The sequence below is a fragment of the Anomalospiza imberbis genome, chromosome 4 (genome assembly GCF_031753505.1).
Source record: "Anomalospiza imberbis isolate Cuckoo-Finch-1a 21T00152 chromosome 4, ASM3175350v1, whole genome shotgun sequence".
NCBI lineage: Eukaryota > Metazoa > Chordata > Aves > Passeriformes > Viduidae > Anomalospiza > Anomalospiza imberbis.
The window spans coordinates 45,331,218-45,357,274 of record NC_089684.1 but is presented as its reverse complement, the minus strand read 5'-3'; the positions used below and the strand labels follow the sequence as shown (position 1 = coordinate 45,357,274).

At 42.4% G+C, this 26,057-nt stretch overlaps 1 protein-coding gene across 12 annotated transcripts in view; it reads right to left on the bottom strand.

Moving 5' to 3' along the window:
- Positions 1-26,057, bottom strand: part of ANK2 (ankyrin 2) — a 279,443-nt gene that overhangs the window by 241,381 nt on the left and 12,005 nt on the right. For 10 of the 12 annotated variants that reach the window (XM_068188279.1, XM_068188303.1, XM_068188306.1 and 7 more), the window contains exon 3: positions 24,485-24,594. The exons of 1 other annotated variant lie outside the window; for it this stretch is intronic. In XM_068188279.1, the coding sequence (XP_068044380.1) occupies positions 24,485-24,594 (110 nt within the window). Of the gene's footprint in view, positions 1-16,841; positions 16,861-24,484; positions 24,595-26,057 lie in introns of those variants that run through there. One more of the 12 variants, XM_068188283.1, reaches the window with a different exon arrangement.

The following is a 26,057-nucleotide window of genomic DNA, read 5'->3' as shown; positions in this document are numbered from 1 at the left end:
TATCTAGATCCAAGCTACCTCTGAAGTCAATCTAGGCGTTAGCAGCAAAGTAATCTATTTAATCCTTTAGGGAAAGGGAGATAGCTGACAAGTAATGGAAATATAGCCCAAGCAAGATCTCCACAAAGCTACCCAGTCACAGAAGATGGGGCAGTAAAAACGTGTAGTACCAAAAAACTGCATCTCCCTTCCTACCCTGCTGTAGTCCTGATCCCATGTGCTGGCTTCCAGGCTGAGGGGGAAGCAGCAGCTGGCACGAGACCAGCTGCAGCACCCAAGCTGTGGGATCAGAACACAAATCCCACACAGAGGATTCAGCAACAGGTAGTGCAACACAGTTTTTCTTTGCCTATAATACAGAGTGCAGAGTTTGGCCTGTGATGTTGAACAAGAGAGAAAGGAGAGAAAGAACTGAGGGAACAGTCAATCAATCTGTCATCCCCCACTTCCCCGAGTAGGTTTAGAGACTACAGATACTCATTAATGGCCAGTAATTAAGATAATTGTCTTCCATAAATATGCACACTGAGAGCATGTGAAACAATTCCTAACAGGAATGACTGCTAACTCAATTCTCAGTTATTGATAAAGTAGTTTACAGCACTTAGGAATTTTGACACATTTTCTGAGACACCTCAGCGCTTCCTTGCTCCATGACCCAAGAAGATCTTGTTACTGTCTCTCTCTCGGGACAGGCGACCTCTCTTGACCGTGCTCCCAGTATCACAAGGGACTCTGAGCCCCAGGGTGACAGCACGGCTTACCGTGACATTCACCGGGTGTCAAGCTGCTTCCGACGTCAATAGATGGGTTGGAAACTAAGTTGAAGGACACACGGCTGGAGCCCCAGCTTGCAAGATGAAATTATCTCAGCAGTCATAACTCCTTGGCGTCCTTCCTATTTTTCATGCTACGTGTTCAAGAGGCTTTAGCTAACAGTCTTTTACTTAATTAAAATTAAGATACTCATCTAATTTTTAAAAAAGAAAGTAGATTGTAAATGTGGCTCGGGGGAAAGAAATTTGTCTTCATTACTGAGTCTTGCTAGACTTGCAAGTTCCTTCCTGCTCTGTGATGAGGGATTTTGGGGGAGCAGGGAGGGATGGCACCTCACAATGTGAAGGGTATGATAGCAGAATCAACTATTTTATTTCAGTTACATGGTTCCCCCAAAACTGATAGGTCTAACAATTCCTGAACAGCTGTAACACAAAATAGACTGAATAGAAAGTCACAAAGCTGAGAAGGAATGCCGGCCATTAAGATGTCCTTACTATATTAAGGACCAAAGAGGACTTCCAGTGCCCTTTAGCTGACAGGCCTAAGCATTTCATTCCTCTCACCAGTTACTGAGCCATTAGCATGTTATAAAAATACATCCCTGAGGATGGTTCCACACAACAGTTTGAGGATTAAGCCACTTACAACCTTTAGATGAACATTTCCCTGTGCAGTATGAGAAGCCTAAAAAAGGAGAGCTCCCTTACAGTCTGGGGAGGTGTAAAAGGCAAGTGCCATAGTGCAGAAGCACCCATGACAATTACTATTGCTTTGGCCTTGCAGAAGAAGCAGGAATCACTCCCCATCAGCCAGGCTGTGATATTCAAGGTGCAGCGCTCTGCCTCTCTCCCAGGCTCTGACACACGTGAGGCAGGAGCGAGCTCCGCTGGCGTCATTAGGTTCCCCTGTGCTTTCAGCAGCGCTTGCTGCATCAGCGTGCACGGTGTGCCTGTGGGTCAGCACTGGCTCACAGCCAGCCTGCACCAGGGAGGCAGCAGGCAAGCCTGCCTGGAAATGGCAAGGCAGACGTGCCCACAGCGGTCAGCACTGCAATCCCAGGCCTGGACTTGGAAGCAAACTTGAGACTGATGGCCACGATTCAAAGAGGGTGCTGCTCCCCCTTCACCTTCCAGACATGAAACGTCTGAATCGGGAATGCAATCGAAAACACACAGAGAAGTATTTTCTGCTTGACTTGGTTTTAAAACAGAGGTTTGTATTAGCAGTCGGACTTTACTTGTATTTAATTAAAAACTGATTCATTGACTAAAGAAGAATAGCCCCAAAAGGAAATGCCAGAATGCACTGCACTAGGCATGGTACTTTCTGCATGAAGTATAAGATGCCCTTTGGGTTTGAGATTAAACATAAATTGGGCATAGTTTTGAGGCTGACCTGTAATATTTCAGATTAAAGAGTCCCAAACAAGCTCCAATTCAAAAGCCACATATTCCTACACAGACATTTAAGAAAAAGAAAGAGCTAGTATATTACATTCCTTTTTTCATGTATTAAGAGAAAACAAGGAATAAAATTTTAGAAACGTACACTCAGAAATATCCCAATTTCTCAGCGGTAGAATAAAACAGAGAGGACAAGAAACTTAATAGTCAGGACCGTGCCAAACACCTAGGTGTCATTTTCAACCTCAATTCACTCATATCTTAATTTCTGCAGCAGAGTCACCAAACAGCTTTTCTTCTAAAGATAGTTTTTTGCAAAAAAAAAAGTAAGTCAAAAGCTATATTTGTAAGCAAAACATTATTATTCAAAATATCCCATCTTGCAAATGATCCTGTAATTTTGTAATGTCTAGGCTGTCTTGAGAGCAAAAGACAGCATTTTTCTGTATTACCAATTACTTACAGATGTTCTCCCCTGTGTTGTTAAACAAGCCTTGATAAAAACACACTCGTGTCTTAATAGAACTGGATGTACCCTGAGTGGGTTTCCCATTTGATCAGCTGTACAGCTCAGAGGCTTTTTTGTCTGCTTGTTGTAGCACAAAGTGTGTTCGGTCCCACAACAGTGACAGCTGACAACTGTTTTTCCTGTTTGCAAAAGCTTTACCGTTCAGCTTGAACCAAAAACATTTGTCACTTTGCATGGCAGTGAAGTAGATTTAATCAGATGAGGCCACTAGCATTGTCAGTGCCAGGCTGAAAGAATTCCGCAGGACAAAAGCTGGATTTATCTCTCTGCGAGTCTGTGTGGGGAGCAGCAGTGCATCTTTGTCAATGCACAAGGGGCAATCTCAAGAGGAGAAGAAAACCAACCCAAGATAATATTTTCAGTGCAGTTAAGCCAAAAAATAACTGTTCTTAAGTGACCAGCAGGATGCTCCTGACAGCCAAGTGCACTGTTGTAAGAATTTTGACAACATAAAGTGAATCTCCATGTAACTCTTTCAAATGCCACTAACACAGAGGATGGTGCCTTCTGTGCTGTATCCCTACATAATTCTATTTCCAGAATAGTAAGCATCACCTAATATCCGTTCATATTCAGCAATCAACCTGCAAAAAAATATTTACAACAGATGACTGTTCCCAAACAGCAGTGACAATCCTCCAAAATAGTCTTAGGAATTAAAATTCCTTACAAGTCATAATAAAGCATATAACTCTCCTAGATAATGTCACACTAAAAATAAAAAAAAAACTTACAAAAACCAAACCATTAAAAGAAAGAAACTCTTCTCATTTTACATAGCCACCAAGATAATATTTTATACTCTTTGTAGGTAACTTAAGCTCAGAAGAAAAAGAATGTATCCATATATGCAAAAATCAACTCACAGGCATGCAGCATTTGCAACCCCCAGCAGTGAGTGAAAAAACAGCAGCCCCACCTTAGGGGTTTTGCCAATTTACATCACCCTAGTACGGTCTCATCATGAGGCCTTGCAAAGAGGATGCTGGTGCTTTCCCCCTGCACCAGAGAGAGAGCAGAAAACAAAGTACTCTGAGTTACCAAGAGAGCAAGCACTGATCATGTTGCCTTGATAGTCCCATGCATTATTTTAAGGGGGCAGGTTTAATCTGCCCGAGGTCTGATTAAGCAGTTGCCAAAGGTCAGAGGAAGAGGCGCCTGCATTTCATGCAGAGAGGGCTGGTATAGCCGGCTCTCCGGCATGGCACAGCCTGAGTTTTGGCATTCCTATATTGAGAGCGGCCTGCAGTACATTCATCAATTGGAGCTCAGCCTTGCATGAAGTGTTCCAACATTCACTCCAACTGTGCTAAAGGAATTTCCCACTTGCTTTTTTCCGCTAATTAGAGAGCCACTGGGACACAACAGGGCCTTTTGAGAGTGCGGCAGGCCCTCAAGTTCTGCTGAGTCAGGAGAGGGGAGAGGGGCGGGATATTTTGATCCACTCAGAAGACAACCTTCAACTTCCCAAATGAGGCTGCAAGCAGGACAGTAGCTATAAATGTTAGCTAAGATTTACAACCTACAGGCACCAATATCTATCTAGACTTATTTAGTCCTTAATCCAGAAGATAAGTCAGCAACAGGAGCTGGTCAACATACAGATTTTTAAATACTTAACTCATTTCAGTAGACATCTGCCCTGCCTAGCACACATTTTTTTATGGACACGTCTCCAAGGCAGAGCACAGCACCTGAAGCAACTCCTCAAAAGTGACTGGCAGAAAACACATGCAAAAAATCTGCTATAAAGCCTTGATACAGCATTCAGATATCTGCAATCTCACTGCACCTGCAGACTGTCCTGCTTCTGGACCCTGGGTCCATCAAAACAGTTCTCACATTTATAATGCAACAGGCTCAGCAAGTCTCATATGTGTATTCTTTATTTCCAACTGGAGATACTGAATTTTAAGAGATATCAGAACTGCCTCAGAAATGCCTTGTCATCTGCTGTATCCTGAATAGACAGAAAATCAGTAAAGAGCTGATAATTTCAAACTAACCTCAAAAATGTTGAAAACAGATGCCTGTATTCTCATGTGACACTACATCCATGCCTTACTTGCATCCAAGGAAAACACCTGCTGTGCTTCAGGCAGTGCAGTGGCACATCTCTGATTTCAGCTGTGCAGCAGGTGAGTCAGAAGACCAGCAGCACAGGCCTGAGGGTGTGATCCTGCTGCCACTGGAATATCTCCTGATGAGGCAGGTGAAACCTCTCGCCACTGTTCAGCAAACACTGTCCTGTCAGCAGAGGCAGCCCCTCCTGCCTCACTGCTCCTGGCTGTGCAGTTTGCATTGAGCAGCATGCTACGGTAGTGAGCAGAGCATATCAACCACAACATGCATTTAGGATACTCACCAAAGTATGATAATCATAACACTGATTTATTTCAATGCTTTCAGACTGAAAACCAGCCAAGTTTCCCGTTTATTTTTACCCTTGCAACAACAACAATAATATACATCATAACAAAGATTTAAACATAGTTTCTCTGTTGGTTCTGTAGAACTAATAACTAGTCAATAAAATCAGCACTGCAAATTTCTACATAACATGCAGAATATTAACATAAACCATTTAAACTGAGATTAGTTTTCATGGCTTGGTTGCCTGAACTGGTATTTGAACAGTAGACTTCACTTCTGCTACAGTACTAAACAATGCTCATTTGTAAGCCTCTTTCAACTTGATACAATTTTATAAAGATCTTACATTATTAATCACTTTCAGGTTTCTGAAAGTGTGTTTTTTCCTAGAAGATAATAGCGGCCAGCTTAGTAGAGAGAAGAACTGAAGCTGAAAGGTGAATTTCCTCCAGATGTTTCAAGAAAATTGGCATCAATACCCAAAAATGCAGTAGGCTCCCCCTTCTCAACACCTTCCACGCAAGATGTGGACTGGGATATGGGATAGGAGAATCCATGAGAGCAGGACTATCCTCAGTAAGGCACTTACAACTGCAACCACATCTCTCCTTTGCATATAGGAAGCACTTTATTTTCCTCCTGTCCCTAATATAAATATTTGCAATCAGGTCAGGTTTTGCAGAATTTTAGAAGGCTCTTCAGAGTGGAAGCCAAAATCCCAGGGCCAGACCCTGGGGAAATCTCAGCAGAAAGTTATGTGAGGGGAGACTGAAAGCAAAGATGAGATGTCAAGCAAGGAGCAAAGGAGGCCAGGTAGTATGAACAGCACCATGCCAAATAAACCCAAGAAGGAATAAAGCTGCTGCAATGTTTTGTTTCCCTTGAAAAACAGAAACCAGTAGCAGTTCCACCCAAGTCACCAGCAGCACCAACCAACCTGACCGAGGCATGCACACCTCCAAACTCACTTGCTTTAAAGGTTTTATTTTCCCACTCCCCCCTCTCCCAAAAATACACCATTTACTTCACACTTTCAAAATCTTTCAAGTACTCATGCAGGATAAATCTAAAAGCATCTCCTCTTGAACCAACATTAGCGCTGCAGACAAAAAAGCAACTGAGAACCCATAATTGCAGAGCAGCTTTAAACAAATGAGAATGGAGGATTTTCCTTTACAACACATTCCCCATTTTCCCAATATGTATTCTTCAATTCTCCTTGCATATTTTTTCAGTACTGTGGGAACAACTGGGACTTTGAAGTACAGCTGCCTTCCAAAGTGTTTCAGAAACTTAATTTCTGATCTGTATTAGCACAAAAACCCACCCAAATAATCAATTCTCCTCTTTCTCCAATCTAAAAAAAAACCACAATATTTACTCTTTGTCTGTCTTATCAGATATCTCTTTCAATTCCTTGTTTCCTTAAACATGATATTAATTTTCATTTTAAATGAACAATTGCTCTTTGTTTAATAACTCTTGATACTCAAATCTTACAGGAGTTTCATTCCAAAGTCCTGAGCACCTCCCTCATTTTGAGCCCCAAAATGTGATTAATTGCAGCAAGCAATAAAGCACGCAATATACAGGATAATCTTAATACATGCAAAGATCACAAGTATTTGTGTGCCCTTCTAAGGACACAAGGTACCAAAATAGGAAGCCTTCATCCAAGAAGAGAGTCCTGATAGAATGACCAAGGAGAGTTTCCATTCTATCCCAGGAGATGAGCAATACTGGGTCTTCTGCATCTTAAACCGATGTCCCAATCCCAGGTTACAGAAATCAAAGGGTTAATAAGAAGTCTCCCCCCCCCTCCCCCCCCCCGTTTTCCTGGTTTGTTCATTAAATTAAACCAAGTACCTAGTCTGAAATTAACGGTTGTTAATACAACTCTTCTATTCACTACAGTCTTAGTCCTTACAATGTTTTAATTAATTTTACTCTTTAAAATGCATGAAAATTTCACATCACCTTTAAATATTTATTGACAGTTTAGATGAATATTTCGTGCTGCTTTTAAAGAATAGAGAACATTTTCATAACGTTTCTGTTAATACAAAATGTCAATTCTACACTCTCAGATAGGCTCTCAGTACAATGAAAAGGAATTTTTTATCTTGACTATAGCAGAGAAATAAAAACATCAAGGACAAGTTTTTTTAAAGCTACTTAAGTGATTAGGGAGCCCACACAGCTCCTATTTACATGAGTAGTAACTGCATGTCTGAATCTTTTGAGCAATTTTGAATATTTCATTGGTCTATGAAAGATTCTCCCAGTTAAGAGTAGTAGGTTGGGAGAAATTAATTGAAAATACATCACCTGTGATGTACAATGAAGAAAATTCTCAGAGCACAAGTGAGTATTTTAAGATGCTCAAATAGACCACCAAAGCTCCACAAACACAGGAACACCAACCTGTTTAAAACCAGCTGCCTCATTTCTGCATAATACCTGTCTTCCCTTCCAACTTCCCATTTTTCTGCCTTTTGAGAGGCCTTTTGAAGTTGATGGATATGTAGAGTAAGAGCACTGTGGTGGGTCAGAGACACTTAAGGAAGCTGAGGCCATCAACAGCTGGAGCAGTAAAGGCAAGGCAGGTGCAAGTGCTTTCCCTGATGTTGAAAAAATTGCTGCAGTCAGTGTTGGTTGTTCACACACAAACAGCCCTGCATATTGAAAAAATCCACCTGTTCTTATACTTAAGTCAAAACAACTTTTCCTATTGCCAGAGAAGGTTGTAAACTTTCATCATTTTAGTAGCCAGGTGTACAGAAGGCCAGAGAACAGGCACTTTAAAAGCATCCTGACAAAAAAAAAAAAAAAACAAACCAGTTAAAGCTGTAAAAGCAGCTTAGCATATCTAGAAACCAAGGTCTTAATTTACGAAATGCCTTGCAAATATATTGCCCCTTCAAAAAACTTTGTCAGTGTGTAGCAAAAGCTTTCCATCAGGTGGGAAGGATTCCAGACTTCAGTGGTTCCCATGCTAATTCTGCCTGAAGAAATATGAAAACAGCAGCTAAAATCTTTTAGCTAATGCAGAACACTGATGGCTTGCTTTCCTTTGTTCTCAGGAAAGGCTAAAAATGTTCCTATATTTAAGGATATTCTTACATTTTGTCATCATAAAATGGGTAAAAAAGCAGATGACAAGCACCCAAAGAGAAGGGTGGAAGTAAGCACAGAAAACTATGATTCTTTTCAGAAACTGAACACTGTGGTTAGAATAAAGCACTTGAATATGCTGTGCCACAGCCATCATTAACAACATGCTCATTAGCATTAAATTAACATGGACATGAAATATCAGGATGTAAATTAACAGCAGATGATGCTGTAAAAATGTAAGAAATTACTGTTATTTGCCAGTAATTCAACTAACAAAAGCAATTTCTGTTTATCACATGTAAACTCCAATACTGTGTTACAGTGTTTTGGTTTTCAACTAAGATCAACTAACAAAAACAAAGAAACAAAAAATGCTACAGTTTCACACTCACCTTCTATTTGGTACTGCTTGTGTTGGACAATAATTACATCAATGATCAAATCCAGGCAGCAATTCAATCAGAATACTAGACTCAGTTTTACAGAAGTAATTCTAATTTTTAGCAGAAAAATTTAAAAATTACTTTCAATTAGATCTTTGCTCTTTTCCCTGAAGACCTGAACCATAATCTTTTCCAGGTTCTTTTAAGTTTCATTTTAGCATTCTCTGCCAAAGTGACCACAGTATTATGATCAAAAACACATTTTCAATAATTATGCCCTAAATAGTTTGCAGCACATCCATATATTGACTTACACTGCAGAGCTCAGATATTCCATAGTAACTTAGAATTCTGCATATCCTTCTCATCCATGGCAGGGTATTTCATGACATGAAGCCTGCACGGCCTTCAGGAGCCATCCCAACACCCACACCAAATGCTCAGTCAGAGCAGGCAGGTGGCAGTAATTAGAATGAAGATAAGCTGAGGTGACAAAGAAACGAGAGCACATCAATTACTGCCTGTCACTCAGACCAGGGACAATCTCAGAAGATGGACTGATACCACCGTATCATTCCCTGTTATATTCAGCTTTTCTCTCCTTCATTTCCTCAAAAGGGAAGGTCACCACAACACCATTACATTTTTTAAACAAGTGAATTTTTTATAAATATTTGCTGTATGCACAATACAAACTAATGTTTGCCTACAACTCACAGGCTGCACACAGAATAATGCCATGATTTCCCAAAAGTAGATAATGTGAGAGTAGTGGACATGAATACTTCGAGTAAGAGAGAGGTGACTCCAGAATCATTTGAAAAGGTTTGTTTTCCCATATAATTTTTTGTATTCATATGTGTCTTTTATATTCATATACACACAAATATATTTAAATCTATCTCTCCATCTTGATAAATAAGTAGAGACACTGTATTTATATGCCTTAAGGGGTAAAAGCAAATACACTCCCAAGCACACACCATAGTGGTGAGTTACCAGCAAGAAATTAAAACAAACCCAAATTTTGAAACCTTGAAAATTCTCACAGAATAGGTTTGCCATCCCTTCCCTCTCTCTGCAGACCATCCTACTAGTAGTCAAAGAACTCATGTCACCTATGATCCAGCTGCTTTAGAACTAAGTAATTATTGAAGTCGGTTTTAAGATGTTTCTATACCTTCTTTTTTTTTCCACAGGATTTTATAATCTAACTGTCCAAATGTATTTTTGCCTTTAAATGAAAGCAAAGCAAAATTCAACTCTGGCTTTAGACAACCAGTCAAGCTACCTAACTACATGATTATGAAAAAACCAACCCAATCTGATGGACACATGTCCTGTAAAAACTTGCAGCCATCCTTCCTTCTGGTGATGCTACAGCAACCAAGGCTCAAGGTACAGGACAGCAAGAGGAGAGGCTTCCAGCCACAGGACAGCAAACAGGGGACTGGCCAGATACTAAAACCCTTTGGACAGCAACTGTGCACAGACATAATCAAGTTTTGCTTCCATAAAATAGATGGAGGTCAAGGGAATCATGGCTAAGATGTTTTTCCTCGCCTTTCATCCTGGACTTCAAAAACTGCCTTTTAAATCCAGACAGCTATTGAAAATGGCCAATTTTCAACCAACTGCATTTAGTGGACAGTGCTGTGACCACTATTAGAGCAGAGGGTTGGCGCAGCCACTAATCTGACACAGAAAGATTCACCACCCTTTTTTGCACATCTTCCTCTTCCATCAGACAGAGGAGCCACAAGTGCACATCACCTCTTCACTGCTTTATCCTCCAATAATACTCTTACAGACAATATAATTACTTGTGTTATTGGCAGTGCAAAACCTCCCCACAATTAACAGATAAAGTCTGTGAAATTCAATGGGTTAAAAAATATTTTTTTTTGCTACTCAATGACCATTCTCTTGGGATAGCAAAAAGAGGCAAGGAACAGCAGGAAGGCCCTGAAAGCCATTCCTGGCTTGCACACCCTTCTCTGCTGGACACCCTTCAGCCCCCCATACTCAACATGTTTTGTGCTGGGCTGACTGCAGGAGTCTTGAAGGTACTTTAAGAGGGGATCACTTATGATACTCTCCCCTCACAGTTACAGCACTGTATAGAAATCACAGCAGAAAAGAATGGATGTTTTCATGTCCCTTGGGACAAACGGAGCCATCTCCTGCAGTGACATAACACTGTGTCATAGGAATTCCTGTACCTGCAGCTCTACACTGTTAGTGAGTCACTTCTAAGATCAGAAATAGAAACCTTTTAAGTGCTTGTACACAATTACCCAATATTATTATCGAACGCTGACAGCTGAACACTGATCATCTCCTAGAAAAAAAAAACCACTTCTTTCAAAATTAAACCAATAATTTCTTCTATAATACATAATAATTTTGTTTCATCCATGTGTGCACTCCACCTATTGCCTTTCAACCAATTGTTCAAAACCTATTTTATGGAAGAAAAGACAGACCTGAAATGCTTTATCTTCCTAAATAATATATAGTCAAGAACCTGATGAGCCAACCGTAGGAAGCCAATGAAATGTGTGACACCTGGGAGTGGTGAGCACCCACAGCAGGGGAAGAGGCAAGGAGGGAGCCAGTGAAGGTGCCTCACTGAAACAAATCTCACCGAGAAATATGTGGATTCATGGCTTTAATTGTACTTATAAAGATTTCTGCTGTCACTCTGAATAAAAGCAGCATGGTGATGAAATCTGAGGAGCACCTTGGAACACATCCTAAGCACCACCTTCCTTTCCAGGTATGCATCCTACCTGGTCCCTGCAGCCCGGCGTCAGCAGGTTCACCCCGCACGCTTCACTCCCACGGGTGACAGTGAGGAAGCATGTGGAGCATCCATCACGGCTGAAGAATTCCCCACAGGCAGGCAAGAGGCTGTGTAGTTTTGTCCATCTGAACATCAGATCCACCAAGTAAAACATGGTGTGAAACGTGACCAGCTGCTCTGCTGGTCAGGGCTTTCTCTAACTGCCCAGAATTAAGATTTTAAGTCATTGTCACTATTTAAAAATTACTGAGAAATAAAAAGAGCCCATAATGACATGTTTGCTTCAGCTCAAAGCATAACATTGATTTCTCTGCTTACAAATAACTCCTGAATCAATTCCTCTTCTTAAAAATTGATATATACTCATTTATTCATTTCTAGTAGTCATCAAGTTTCTGTTCAAGAAATAAATAGAAATTAAAGATCTAGGTTCTTCCTGTTTAACATCAAAACCATGCTAATAACTGCACTTTCTGTACAAGTTGCAATATGTAAAATTCCTTTGCAGCTAATTCTATAGTTTCCCTCTAGGTAGATTATAACTGTAAAGCCACAACTGATTTAAGTCATCTGCATGTGCTAAAATCTCACCACTGCCCTACATCTTTTCCCAGAAAAAAAAACAAACAGCATTAGATTTTCACTCCACAGCTTCAAATAGCAGATAGGAAAATAGCTAGTTTTTTACACAAGTAAAAAACATATGCTGCCATCTATAAGCTCAGGAACTGGATCACAAGTATAGGACTGCTACCACCCCAAAACAGTGCTGAGACACAGAATAAAAATCCCAATGGAGTTCAACTACTGTTAACAGTGAGTGGTGAATCAGTGCACTGTAAGTCAAAATAAACCCAAAGGGTCATTATCTTTTGCTTATCATGTGAAAAATGGCTTTACATTCAGAATAGTCATCTTGATAAACAGTTTTCAAGACTCTGGAACATTGTAGAAAACAATTTTAGATTAACTATTTTTTTTAAATAACTATCTATGTTGCTTGTTTTAAAAAGCTCTCCCTCCCTTTCTTTCCAAAAGGAATTTTTAGAGTGAGCTAAGAGGTGGTGAGTCAAATTTTCTATTTTACTGATGTATGTACATGTGTATGCATAAATTTCTCAAATATATATAGATATTTTTATCATTTATTTGCTTCTTCACTCCAACCCTTGTTACAAAGTTGGGGAAAAATGTAAAATGAAAGCCTCTGTCACGAAAAAACAAAAGAGTGGGGGAAGATGAAGATATTCTAAAAGAAGTTGAAATTAAGTTTTAGTAGCAACTTGGAAATCATTTTCAGGTCAATCATTTAATAAGAAAAGACTTCCTCAGCCTAAATTGAAGCAAATGATATGAGTGTCTTTGGAATTTAACCCATGGGCCCAGATGAAAGCCAATGAAGCAGCACAGGAAGGTGGTCAAGTGACAAGTTTCAGCATCCACTTTCACTGCAAAGGTTGAAGAGGGGATGCAGAAGAGGTGCTGCAGGGGTGGGAAGGCAAAAGGATGTGTCTGGAGGTGGAACAGGTGTTCTGCTGGAAGCTTAACTAGCCAAGCAAAAACACGGAGCAACAAATACGCATTTCTGACACTTTCAAATAGGACCTATGGAAAAATGAACTAATTCTGGACAATGGTGACAGCAGACTCGTCTGAAGGGAGACACAGCTCATGCCTGTCATGAGGGCAAGTCACAAAAGAGCCGGTGCTGCTGAGGAAGCTGGAGGAGCCTCAATACTGCACACTCCCTGCACCAGGATTGCCCTTCTGGGGGCCTGGCAGTCAGACAGACTCACATCCATCCCACCACCTGCTCAAAACATCCACTCCACACAGGAGGTTTCTCTCTGCAGCAGCCCACAGCCTACAGTTGCCTACATCACCACCCATTTAGGATGCCTAACACAATTAAAGCTGCTGCACCAGAGTTTAAGAGCTTCCTGTTCTGTGTAGTTAACCAGCCTTGATGAAGTTGTTCATGGAACACAAATATTTGGCTTCAAAGAAGAGAGGTGTCCCAAAGATCCCCACTGTCTTGTTGGTTTATTCTAAGGAAGGACTGAGGTTGTAAAGCTTAAATTCTAACTTTGTATATATGTGTTAATTTGAAGCACCAGAGTTTACATAATTTAAGATACCCAGACTCTTTACACTTGGCCAAGAATTCCCAATGAATAGGACTGAACCACTTTGAGGAATTAAATCTTCCAAAGTTAAATACACAAATAATTTTGGATTACCATCAGCAGCAGTTGCCAGAGGAGAGGTTTCCATGCCATTATCCCCAGCACATGGGAATTACATATTTAAGTCCTCATCAGAGCCTGCATTATCTTGTCATTGTTAGTACACGGCGAATTTCAATGTTGCGTTTAACAACTGGAACAGTCTCAGAACACTAGGTTGGAACTGACAAGGAACAAAGGCTTTTCTCATAGCTGCCCCACATCAAGGGTCAGGATTTATTGCCAAAATTAAAACAGGCGTGTAAGCATATTATAATATGAAGCACATACATAGGCTGGCTAACAGACACAGGTATTGTCTCGTTATGTACAAGGCACGTGCTGTTCAGATGCACTGTTCGATATTGCATTTAGATTTATATGACCCCCTCACAAATGGATCTAACCCAATAATCCTCACACACCCTGTGAAAAAGAAGGAGGTACTGCCAACCCTACTCTACTGAAACATTTAATGACTTGCCCCAGGTCACACAGGAAATCTGTGGAGGCAAAGCAGGGAATGGCCCTCCTGGGATCTCTTAAATCCCATCTCAATATTCCGGCCACACTGCCACCCGTCCTCAGCCGTACTTAATACGACTAAATTACTGATGGCAACAAACAGCAGAATCTGACTTTCAGATGAGCTGATTTGTACAATGAGTCAATCCATAACTTTTGTCTCCTCCAGACACTTAGATTGATGGGCTGTATGCCCAGCATGTTATAATAACCCTGAAAAGCTTTTGGCTCAGCCTGCAAACACATTAGCATTAACTTAAATCTGCTGCTTTGTTTACTATACGAGGTATCTGCTTGTGCTCTATGCCCAAGCGATACCAATTAAAGAGACCCAAATACAGATCTCACAGGGCAGTACAAGACTAGAGCTTACCCATGAACACAAAATTTACTAAACTTTAAATGGTATTCATTCCTCCAAAGCATTATGGTCTGACAGCCACACTTTTCCAGTCACGGACTTGTCATGATTTATATTCAGAACCTTCCCCAAAAAGCGATTCAGAAAGTGTTGGGAACTGGCTCCCCTCCCACTGCTTCCGAAATGGATTAACATGACTCCAGCCTTGGATCCACAAGACTATAAATTACAGTGAAGCCACCCTTGATTTAAGCTGTTGGAGAGCACAACAGGAAAATCACCAAAAATTCTGCTCTTTCAGCTCTTTAAACCCATTCATTACAGAGTCCACAGGGCCACATAGGTACCAGGGTAAATCACTCAGTGGGAGAGGACATCACCCAGTAACAAGAGGCTTTTCTTATTTCCTCAGAGGTACAAATGTAGCAGGGCCAGGAGGGGTCTAATTAGTCTCAGAACACCCAAGAAGCATTGGAAGTGATAATTTATTGACCATATCAGTGTAGCTTAGTGCACAGAATGAAAAGACAAGTCAAGGATTGTATCCACACCGCTGAAATGCCCAGTTTGCCAGGGCAGGCAGACTGATACAAGCCAACCAAGTAATCTGGCAAAACCCTAAACCAGATTTATAATAGAACCATGCTTGGCTTTTTACTGGGTTTTAGCAGAATAAGAGAAAGGTAAGATTTGAATTTTATTTTCAAACATTTAGAAACAAGTTTGGGAATGGGTACCTACACAGCCGGCTGAAATCCAAGAGTCCCTAATTATCCAGAAGGGCAGTTAGGAAGCCGATCCAAAAATCAATCCAGGTCAGCAGAGCCCTTTTTATCCATCACAGTGGCCATCAGGTGAAGCCCTGGAATACCAGTGTTAACCTGACTAGTACTAGTACTAGCTTAGCCTTTAACTCAAGCAATAACCACCATCCAGTGCCAAAGTCTGCACGGCTCTGCCCTTTTGTAAGCACAGACCCTGGAAATAACATCGATACACAACGCACCAGAGTCAAACAGAATGGCAAAAGAACTCATTAAAAGTGTTTCCTTGCTCTTCCACACCAGCCCACTCTTCCATCTTGTGCTAGCAAAAAAAAAGGAAAGGTTTCGGAGTGAAAAGTGCAACAGATTCACAAACACATTTTCCAGCAGCTACAACATCCTACTCTCCAGTAACACCTCCACAAAGCTCAACCCTGCTTTGCAGAAAAATGAGGAAAGCAAACAGCAACAGGGGAATTTCACAGACACGACCCCATCCATGTGCAGTGACTCATGGCTGCTGAAGCATGTTCTTAGAATGGATTTTCCCTCCACAGCACCCTAACAAAAGCAAAAATAGAGTAAAATAACTAAGACTAAAGTGGGAAAAATTGATTAACATCTCTGGTATCGCCTTTTTTCCTCACCTGAACAAAAAGATAAGAAGCTGGGAGCAAAAGCAAAGGTTAAATCAATCTGTCTTTTAAAGAGGTGACACACCCAAGGGCCTTAGTCAAGGCTCCATCCTTGGCTCCTGCACAGTCACAGTCTGTGCACTGCTGCCAATGGAGCCTGGAAATCGTTTGGTGGAGCAGCAGACATGAACAGTCTCTACATTCAGCTGTTTAGTATCAGAAATGCTAACGAGTGTTGCTTGATTATATCACGAGGGAAAATTAAATAGGAAACAAGGGTTTAACATGCATGCCTGATAGTCAGGCTTCTGGAGGAGAAAGAAAGGGAAGGGAGAAAACCCCAAGAACTGAGGACATTTTCCTTCCCCTGAGCCCTCATTAATTCAAAGACAAGAATCAGAAACCCTGACAATCTCCTCTAGCAACCCCCTCCCATAACATCAAAGGGAAAAACTTTTCTGGACAGCTCTTTACAGAGGATACAGAACAAACTGACCAATCTCCCTCTGCTGTTTCTCACCTGAGGACTGCAGAAAGGCAGAGTTTGCACAGCTGAGGCAAGCCCCCCTTCCATGCAGCTCTTCCACAGATGCAGCAAGAGCACCTGTGCCTACCAGCGCTACACGGCTGTGGGTGGCACAGAAAATTCTCTCTGCACCCAGCACTACGAACGGGGGCTTCCCACCCGATCCCCTCCGTCTGCCTGACACGTTACTTTGGCAGAAGGCAGACTTCCTGCTTCTGTTGGAAAAAATAAATTTCAATTATCCCTGATATTTACATTTTAATAGTTCCATACACAGGACGAGCCCTGCGGTTGCCATTAACAAACACCGATGGGAGAAAGAAAAACCACAAAACCCCACCACCCAAACCAGAGCCACGACACACGACGCCCTTGCACGGGCTCTTGGATGGGCAGGGACCCCGGGTAACTTACGGGTATATTCCTTCCCCAGCGCCGCGTTCCTGCGAGCCGCCCGTCACAGCGCCGGTGCTGCCGCAAGCCGCGGTGCTGCCAGCCGCCTCCCGCCTGTGACAGCGCCGAGCAGGGAGCCAGCCCTGCCTCTCCCCTCCCGCCTCTCCCGCTATGTCCAAGCTCGCTCACGCCAGATCTGGCACACGAGCACGCAGGACGGCACGGAGCCCGCTGCTGCCCCCGCCGGGCGGCGGCCACAGGCGGGACCACCCGCCCACTCGCGGACAGCGGCGGGGCGGAGGCTCCCGGCCCGCCGTGACTCCCGTGGAGGCGGCCCCGGCCCCGCGCCGCCCCTCCGCCGCTTTCCCGCGGTAACCCGCGCCCGCAGCGCGGGAGGAACCTGCGTGGACACCCTCCGGGCTCGGCTCTCACCACGGGCGGAGCGGGGAGCCACAGCCTCTGACAGACTACGCACACACACCGCTGTGCTCGTTCCTCCACTCCCCCCTTCCCCTAGGAATGGACAGAGGGTACATCTGGGACAGGGGCTGCCAAGTTATGGATAAGCCAAGCAAAGGAGCTGTGCCGGGAGCAGGGAAAAGGGGAAACTAAGCAAAGCAGCTGCTTCCAGACAGCTTTGCCAAGCCACAACGAGGCCAGGAAACAGTGCTAATTTTGCTTTACTGCTGCATTTCCATATATTTCTGGGACTACAGGTATGCTAAAATAGTCATGGAATCACCAAATGGCTTGACTTGGAAGTGATCTTATAGACCATTTCCTTCCAGCACCCCTGCCATGGGCAAGGACACCTGCCACTAGACCAGGCTTCGCCAAGCCCTGACCAGCCTGGCCTTGGACACTTCCAGGGATGGGCCAGCTACAGCTTCTCTGGGCAACCTGATCCTGCCTCTGGCCCCAACCAGGGCCTCACCACCCTCACGGCCAAGAATGTCTTTCTAATATCCAATATAACTCTGGCCTCTCTCTGGTCACTCCATGCCCTTGTGACAAGTCTCTCCCCAGCTCTCTTGGAGCTCCTTTAGGTACTGGAAGGTCTTCCTAGAGCATTCTCTTCTCCAGGCTGAACAACCTGTTTGAGGTACAAAGCTGGAGTGAGAAATTAAGTCTAAGCCAGTACTCCAAGGAACATCTAAAGGCAAAACCTTGGAAAAGAAGATGCTGGAGAACTAGGAACAGAAGGAAAGGCATATTAGGGCTGGCGGAGAGCAAACAGCATGTCAACACCTCCAGCAAGATGCAGCACACCACAGACCCCGGCTTCAACAGTTCCACATGCTGACTCATGTGGTCTGACACACTCAACTACACGGGCTGAGCAAAGCACAGGACACAGTGGGACTCAGAAAACACCATCTGGTTCAAAGACCACAGGTAACACCTCATTCTCCTTCTATTCTGTCATCACTTCAGCACAGAATGGACAAAGTTTGACACTTTCACAATATTAGGGCTTCCTTAGTGCAATAAGGGGAATTTACAATGAAGGGCACCAGGCATTTTCCATAGCTGTGCACTATGCCAAAAAAAAAAACCTCAACAATTAAACATACAAAAATCTTGTAGTGCAAACACATGGATATTGAAGCCTGAATTGTTTCAGCCACATAAGGTTTGATAATTTTAGTAAGAAAATATTAACCCATACATCAAGAAGAAACACAAGATAGTCTTTGATGTGCTGCAAAAATCAGCAGATCAGGGTTAAAGGGAACAGGAAATAAGGAGAAATGCAGAAATAGAAAGAAGCTATTCTGTGAAGCTGTACACATTAGATCTTGTCAGTGCTGTCTGGAACCAACACTGAGAAAGATACAACAGTTCTCAATGCTCCCATTAAAACTGTAAATGAAATTTTTAAAAAATTAAATCCACCATAACTACCTTAACAGATCTCTTTGTGTACATTCCCTCCCACCTTCAAAGTAACGACATTATGCTTCCACATCACTGACATAAGATGACTAATGTGACCTACAGCATCATTCTGAGACCAAAGCGAGCAATGGTACTGTGTGCGCAGCCTGATGGGGCTGGCCATTCTGAATCCTGCAGCACAAAACACACACCAAGTGCAACACGAAAGAACTCGGCAATGATGAAAGCCAGGAAATTGCTGCATTGAAATATGTGGCATGAAACATTCATTTTTTTCCCATTCCTCCTTCTCTCATTTTCCAGATACATCTAAGTTGTTTCGTTCATAGCAAATGCAATCGATAATGCTTTTAGCTCCAACTGCATGAAGAGTTCAGCATAATACTGCACCCACTTGGAATCTAACCCCTTCCGGAATTACACGGGAGCAAATCCCAAGTGCAAAAGAAACTCTGGAGCAGGCCCAGCACAGCCATAGAGGAGCGTTTTTTAACAAGTAAATACACAAATATACACATGCATCGGAGCTTTGGGAAGGATGAGGAAAGCAGCAATATTTCAATACTGTTTAGTGAATTGGGTGTCAAAGCAGCTCTTAGTGGGGAGCAGGTCATTCCACTAATTAAAGCTGTTCTTCCATGTTTCATTTTCTGACATTTGAGCAGTCCAGTTGCCTTGTCACGGGCAGAATGGAACTGAGCTCAAGCCAGAGGCTGATCACTTGTGACTCAGCTCAAATTAAAAATACACAAATAAAAAGCTAAAGCGACAGGTTACTTCCCAAAGATGCATCCCTATCCACTGAGCTTCAGAAAGCCTTGTCCAATATGGAGTTAAACTATCTTTCTTACATAGCTAACAAAAAGGAGTGGCCAAAACAACCAGTCATCAACCAGCAGAATAATGACTTCTCTCCTGCTAGGAATCTTTCAAGGATTTCATCATTCAGTAAGTTCACTGCACAGCAACAGGCTACTGAAGAAAAATATTCTCTCCAGCATCAATCCCTTCAGAACTAAGTTCACAAAGGCCAGCTGTGAGAAAAGCCCTGCGTGGGCGGTCGGACTATTGTCACCTTCCAGGCAGAGCAAGCCACAGAGTAGCAGCTGCCAAATGCAATTAGCCCAGGGCTACAGAACAGCTTTGGAGTACTGGAGACCAGAGCCTGGTGTGCTTCAAAGGCAATATGGTTATTTTGGAGATTTTTAAGTTGCATTCTCCATGACAGTTACTTCACAAAGGTAATGGCAGCAGTGACCCTGGAGATCCTTCCCAAAAGGAACTGCTCTTGAAGGGATGGACCAGAAAATTTATAGAAGCAAATCCATATTCCTCCCAGGGGATGCTCCACCTGCAGAGAGGGCTAGACAATATCCACCCACAGATTTGGGTCTCCACCTAAGCTATCACCACTAACCCCAAATCAAATCCCACAGAATGGACCAAGGAATGGGAAAAGCAAAGAAAAGTTAGGGTGCTTATGTCCTTGACTTCTGCTTCCAAAACCTAGGAGGTTTGAATAGAAACCCATCAAGAAACCTCACATGGCCAAATTAGCAAGTGAAGGATGCTAGGGAATAATTTTTTGCTTCCAAGGATGACTTCAAACAATTGTTCTACACTCTATCCATTTTTTTTTCACTGTTGTTTGCTTTCCCTTTCCTTCCCCTCAAAGCCTTACTGGTAAAGGAATCTAACTTCATTTAGAGAGCAGGCAAAAGGAAGCTCTCTGGTATTGGTTCATTTCCAGCATTATGTCCTCCTAATTAGATTTCTGTGCATCTCTGTTCAGCGTTAGGGCCACAAGTGAAGGATGTGTCTCCTGCAGTTCAGCCAACAGCATGAGCCAACCTAAAGCTTTTTCCAAAGCTCAAGACAGGAACAAGCAGCTTCCCAACAAACCTAACAATTCCCTGGGGAGCTGGAACCACAACGGGCAGCTTCCATCAGCATTCCCAGAGATGACCACACTGTAATCCTTACACAAGCAGAGATCCACAGACTGGATCTACTCTACAGTATCCAGCAAAATTTAGGTTCTGATTTTTCCCCCAAGAGAAACTGTCATCTTATCACATCAATTCATCCTACAGCCTGTGGAAATCAGAGCTACAGTGTTCACTCACTGAGATAACAAAGTTTGCTATAAAGCACAAACTTGGAAAGATCACATTTTTCTTAATTGAATACAACTTTTCCTCAGGCTTTCACTTACCCCCAAGGGATGCTTACTATCTTCTGGGATTAAATTCACTGCAGAAGCCTCTGGAGCATGCCAAGAGCTGCTTACTCTTGCACATAGGCCATTCTCAAGGCAAATTTATTGAAAATACTTTTCCTACTGCACCTGAGGGATAGCTGGGAGACAGTGTGTGGAGGAAAATGAGCAGAGCCTCAAGTCAAAGAGTAAGATGCTGGCAGGAGGCAGCGTGAACAGGGAGGATTTTTATAGTGTCTCCTTCTTCCACTTGAAAATAAAAAGAGTTCTGGGTATTGAGATAGACTCCCTCTGCCTACGGATGAATCTGGACTTCTAAACAAAAGCTTCTTGTTAAACAGCAACAATCAAAAACGAAAACAACCTTGGCACACTATATATTTTAATGGAACCATCCTTGACATGCAATATGAAGGCAAATTCGTTTCCTGACAGCCTGACTCAGTCTAATGGACTTGGAGGCTGCAGCTTTTCCACTTCTCCTAATGACTTGTTGCAATGGAGATGAGTGCTCTGCGTACAGCAATGCCATCTTCTGGCACAGTTCCTGTGAGAAAGGCCACTTGCTGAATACCACTAGAAGAAAGCTCCTGTTTCGGGAAGACAGAAACTCAGACTCCACAATAAATCTCGAATATTTCCCCTCTCCACTGCACTTGCTATTGGGCTCTAATTGTTCAAGGGCGTGGAGCTAGGCAGAGGGAGCACACACAATGTGTGGCTCAAGTGGTTGCTGAAGGCCAAGTGCCAAGTACAGCACTGAGAGCCAGCGAGCATTTATAGGCTGAAAACGGGGATGAGTTCAAAGCCCACCGATGGAGGAGTCTGGCAGGAAGGGCAAGCAGTCACCCAGAGCAAGCTTTGCGTGTTCCTGGGAAAATCAGCAAACACTTCACACGTCTGACTTTTTAACTTCTGTATTCCCAGACAGAGAATCTATATTAGGCAACAGCAAAGATGGAAAACATGTGCTATTTACACTGAGGAAATAAACGGGCTGGCAATCCATGACTTCCTCACCATTCCCACTTGCTCTTGAACAATCTTCATTTGGCCAACAGAGGTGCAGTAGGACAGTCTTAGGACAAGATTTCCCACTAAACTCAATACCTATGCTTCCTTTTTTCCCCCCAAAGTTTGCAAGTTTCATGCTATAAGTAGGTATTGAGAGTACAGACTTCAGACTGAGACAATCAGATCTTATGTAGTTCTAGTCTGACATAATACCTGAGAAGAAACAAGACTGCGGAATTCCTACCTGCTGTGTCATTTGAAACCAAAAGCCCTCCCTGGGAATCGGATACACTGCAGAGGTGCTAACATGGCAATCTCAGCCAAAACAGCCCATGCTCTGCTGCTTCTAAGATACCCACAGCAGTGAGGTGATCACCAGCCAATTGCAGTCCATTCCTTTTCCTCTCTGACGTTTTCACTCTGCAGCTCATCCCAAAATCTCAGAAAAACAGCTTCCAACTCCCATAAAAGCCCAGTTTCATTTTCATTCCACCAATGAAAATAATTAAAGGAATTGGATTTTGTGACTGAAATCAGCCACGCTGGTTCTCAGATATATGCTCATTAAAAAAAGTACCTCCTTCACATAGTTATTTAATAAGAGCATATTTTAAATGTTTATACTTTCACTGTGTGAGGAAGATATTTTGGGCTGTAATTTGTCAACAGTCGGACAAAGCTGAAATTGTTCTGCTTTTATTTCCAATTGCTTTGATGCCTTCCACTGTTTTTCCTTTGCGTCTTTCCCACTGTCAGTTTTGTCTCTTCTCTCTCCCATGTATCTTTCAATTCCCATAAAAAGGGGCCTTCCCCAATTTCCCGGTACAAAAATTATCCTCTTTTGCTATTGCTGTAAGTTAAATGCAGTTTTTACAGAGGGCCCCCTCTGTGATGAGAATTGCCTTCCTCAATGCTTGCAATTTATCTCTTAACAAATGGTTTGTACAAAAAAAAAAAAAAGCAACCAGAAAACATTTATTTTAGAGAAAAGTTTACCTGTTACTTTTTAAAGAAGAATTTCATAGGTCTTGGACTTGAAAGAAGATACACAACAAATATCACCAAAACAGTTTCCTGAGCCCTTCAAATCCCAGATTTCTGCCTTATGCTGCTGAACAAGTTAACTGGCTGTCACATCTAAGATGTCATTTTTTTAAAACCTTAACCTTTCAGTCTGAGTTTCCAGTGCTGATGCTCACAAAAGCCCGGGTTTGCTTTAGTATCAGTTTTGAAGAACAGCCACTTTGGCAAACCAGACTGTCGGAATCTGTCAGCATCTTGGCCTGGCATGACTCAAGGCTGTGTCCTGACAAAGACACCTTCCAAACCACACTGCTAAAGCATTAGAAGGAAATAAGAGGAAGAAATGCTCTAGGAGATGCCTGAATTATTTGAACATTAAAGTTGCAACGTGAGCTGCATCTCAGGAAAATGTGTATGGGAAATGTCTGTCTGAAATGAATTCTTAGGTGACTAATAAAGAGAAAGCTCTGAGTAAACTGCTTCCCATAACAAGTTATGTCTAGATGCTCTTATTCCCATAGATTCCCCTTAGACCAAGGTCAACAGTTACAAATACACTCCATTCACTCAACAATTCTTGCTAGTTGATAACAATTCACTATCAGAAATTTTATGTTTCATCTTTCACAATTTTGAACATGTCCAGACAAAAATGCTTTGATCACGCTCTCTTGCTGACATTTTGGCTGAAAGAAGGGACACATGTATGGAGGCCCAGCCTACAGCTCAAGTGCATTTTTCAAAAACTATTTGATTTATCTGGTAGATCATTCTATAAAAAAGAGTCAGGCAGGCACTTCCAAGAAAACACTATTACTGGAAATATCTTTGGTTAAATAGAACTTACCCTCTGGACACATTGACATAACAACCACTAACACTGGCCCAAACATATGTAGGAAATAGAACAAACAGGCAACCACAGTCACCCAAAACATGAGGCTGAAGAGCTGACATAGTCAGGTTTGGGTTTAAGGCCCTTTCAGCCAAGCATCCTGTTTATTTCTCCCTCTGTGGGGGAGACCAGTCATTCAAAATAATATTGCTTAGGACTTGCTGCCCAAATTTTCAATCATTGCCTGATTTGGCTTTTTAAGAGTATTGGAATGCTGAGGTTTTGCAATAATCAAGCAAATAGCACAGTTATGTCTGGAAAATACACCAAAGCTGTAGAATCAGCAATACCCCCAACAGGGCAATCAGTATGAAAATGGTGCTACTGACATTTTGGAAGCTGTATATTTATTTTTCTTAAAAAGCTATAAATAACTAGCTTAAAGCTGCTCCAGTGTCTCAGTTATTTATGCATTAATACATACAAAACCAGGATGAAAAGCTCATTTTTTTAATCTTACCACTCCATCTCACCAGTAGCACCTAGAAGTCAACAACGCTTCCAATACAACTGTGCCTGCAAGTGGTTGATAATCCAGCAGGGCAGTTCCAGAGGTGAGGATACAAGCTGTCATGCCTGGGTGCAGGTGTTTGAAAGCAAAAGCCATATCCTTACCTCAGCTCTAGCAACTTTCCTCCGTGTGAGCAAACAGCAGGCTGCCTGACAAGCTTTTGCAGAGACACGTGCAACCGAGATCTGGTCTCCAATAGGTACAAATTCATCCTCTCACAAGATGAAAAAATTACCAACCGTGAAGAACATGTTGCTAATTTCAAGATCTCATTATCTGAGAGTTCTTGCCATTCAGGTTTATTAACAGGTCCAACCTTTGCTGGCTCTGGCAAACCTACCGTAAACAAAAACTTCCAATACCCAACATATGAAAAAGCTTAGGAAGTACAAACCAAATTGATTTAAAAAGCACTTAGGGCCAAATATAATAATTCTGCAGCTCAGTGGCTGAACATGGTGGGGTTTTTCCTACTGGGCTGTCTCTTCAGAGACTGCCCAGCTACACAAACCAGGCAATCTTGCACAGGGCTCTTCACCCAGTGCAGATGTTTAACTGCAGTCCTTCCTTGGCAAGGGCATTTAAAACCCTGAGGAAGGCACAGAGGACAGCACGATACACAAACACACTTGTACACAGGATATCTGAAATGTGTATGCTGTTCAAATATTTGGCTTGTTATATGACTTTTCTTCTAAAGTTCATGCATCTGGGTAAACACGAGCATTTCCCACGTCTTCTGGTGTCCAAATTCCTCATGAGCAATACACCAACAATGTAAATTTTGAGTCGAAAGTGAAATATTCATCGTGTCTACTAGCACACACCAGCAATAGCATTTGTGTCTGGCAACACAACCGAACAGTGGGCTCTGATGGCAACACCAAGGTTGGTGGTCCATTTGTTTTAATAGTTGTAGGGAATTTTTTCCTCATATTCAGGGTAACACCAACTGGTCTTTAATCCCTGCACTCTGAAACACAAGTAAACCCAAAAAAGGCAACTCTGTGGAGCTTACATTTGGGGTCACAGATGGTGTAGCTGTGGGTCCAGACCACCTTTCAGAGCTGGTTTGAGGCTGTTTTCTTCGGAACAGGAGCTCGATGCCAGCTGAGCAGAGCACTTGTCAGGAATAGAACAGGATTACTGGATGCTCCTTCCTCAAGAAGGCAAGACATGAGTGCTCATGGCAGGGAATCATGATTGATGACAACTCATCTCAAAAACCTGAGACAGGCCTCTTAATATTTTAATTTTATTTTAAACTGACATAGATGCTGATCTGCCCTTTAAAAACTGACTTTTGTTGTATCTCCTGTGGGTGACACAGAAATAAAAAGCTGCCTAAATCAGGACACAAGTAACTTTACCTGCAGCTTGCCATTTAGATTTAGAGAACAGGAGATACCCATCTTTCCTGATACCTTGTTGCCAACTGTTGTGGCCACCAGTGTAAAATTTTCACATGACTTTTCTGGCTTCACAGCAGAAAAACTTACCAGTCTAATGACTAGTGTAATGTCACCAATACATCTAGATGCAACAGTGCTTTCACTTTTGCCAGAATCCTTAACAGAGATATTTAGTTACAAGCAAGAGATACAATTACGCTTGCACAGGTTTTCCATCCACAGGAGGGATGGAAAACCAACACAAAATGCCAAGTGCAAATCCTTG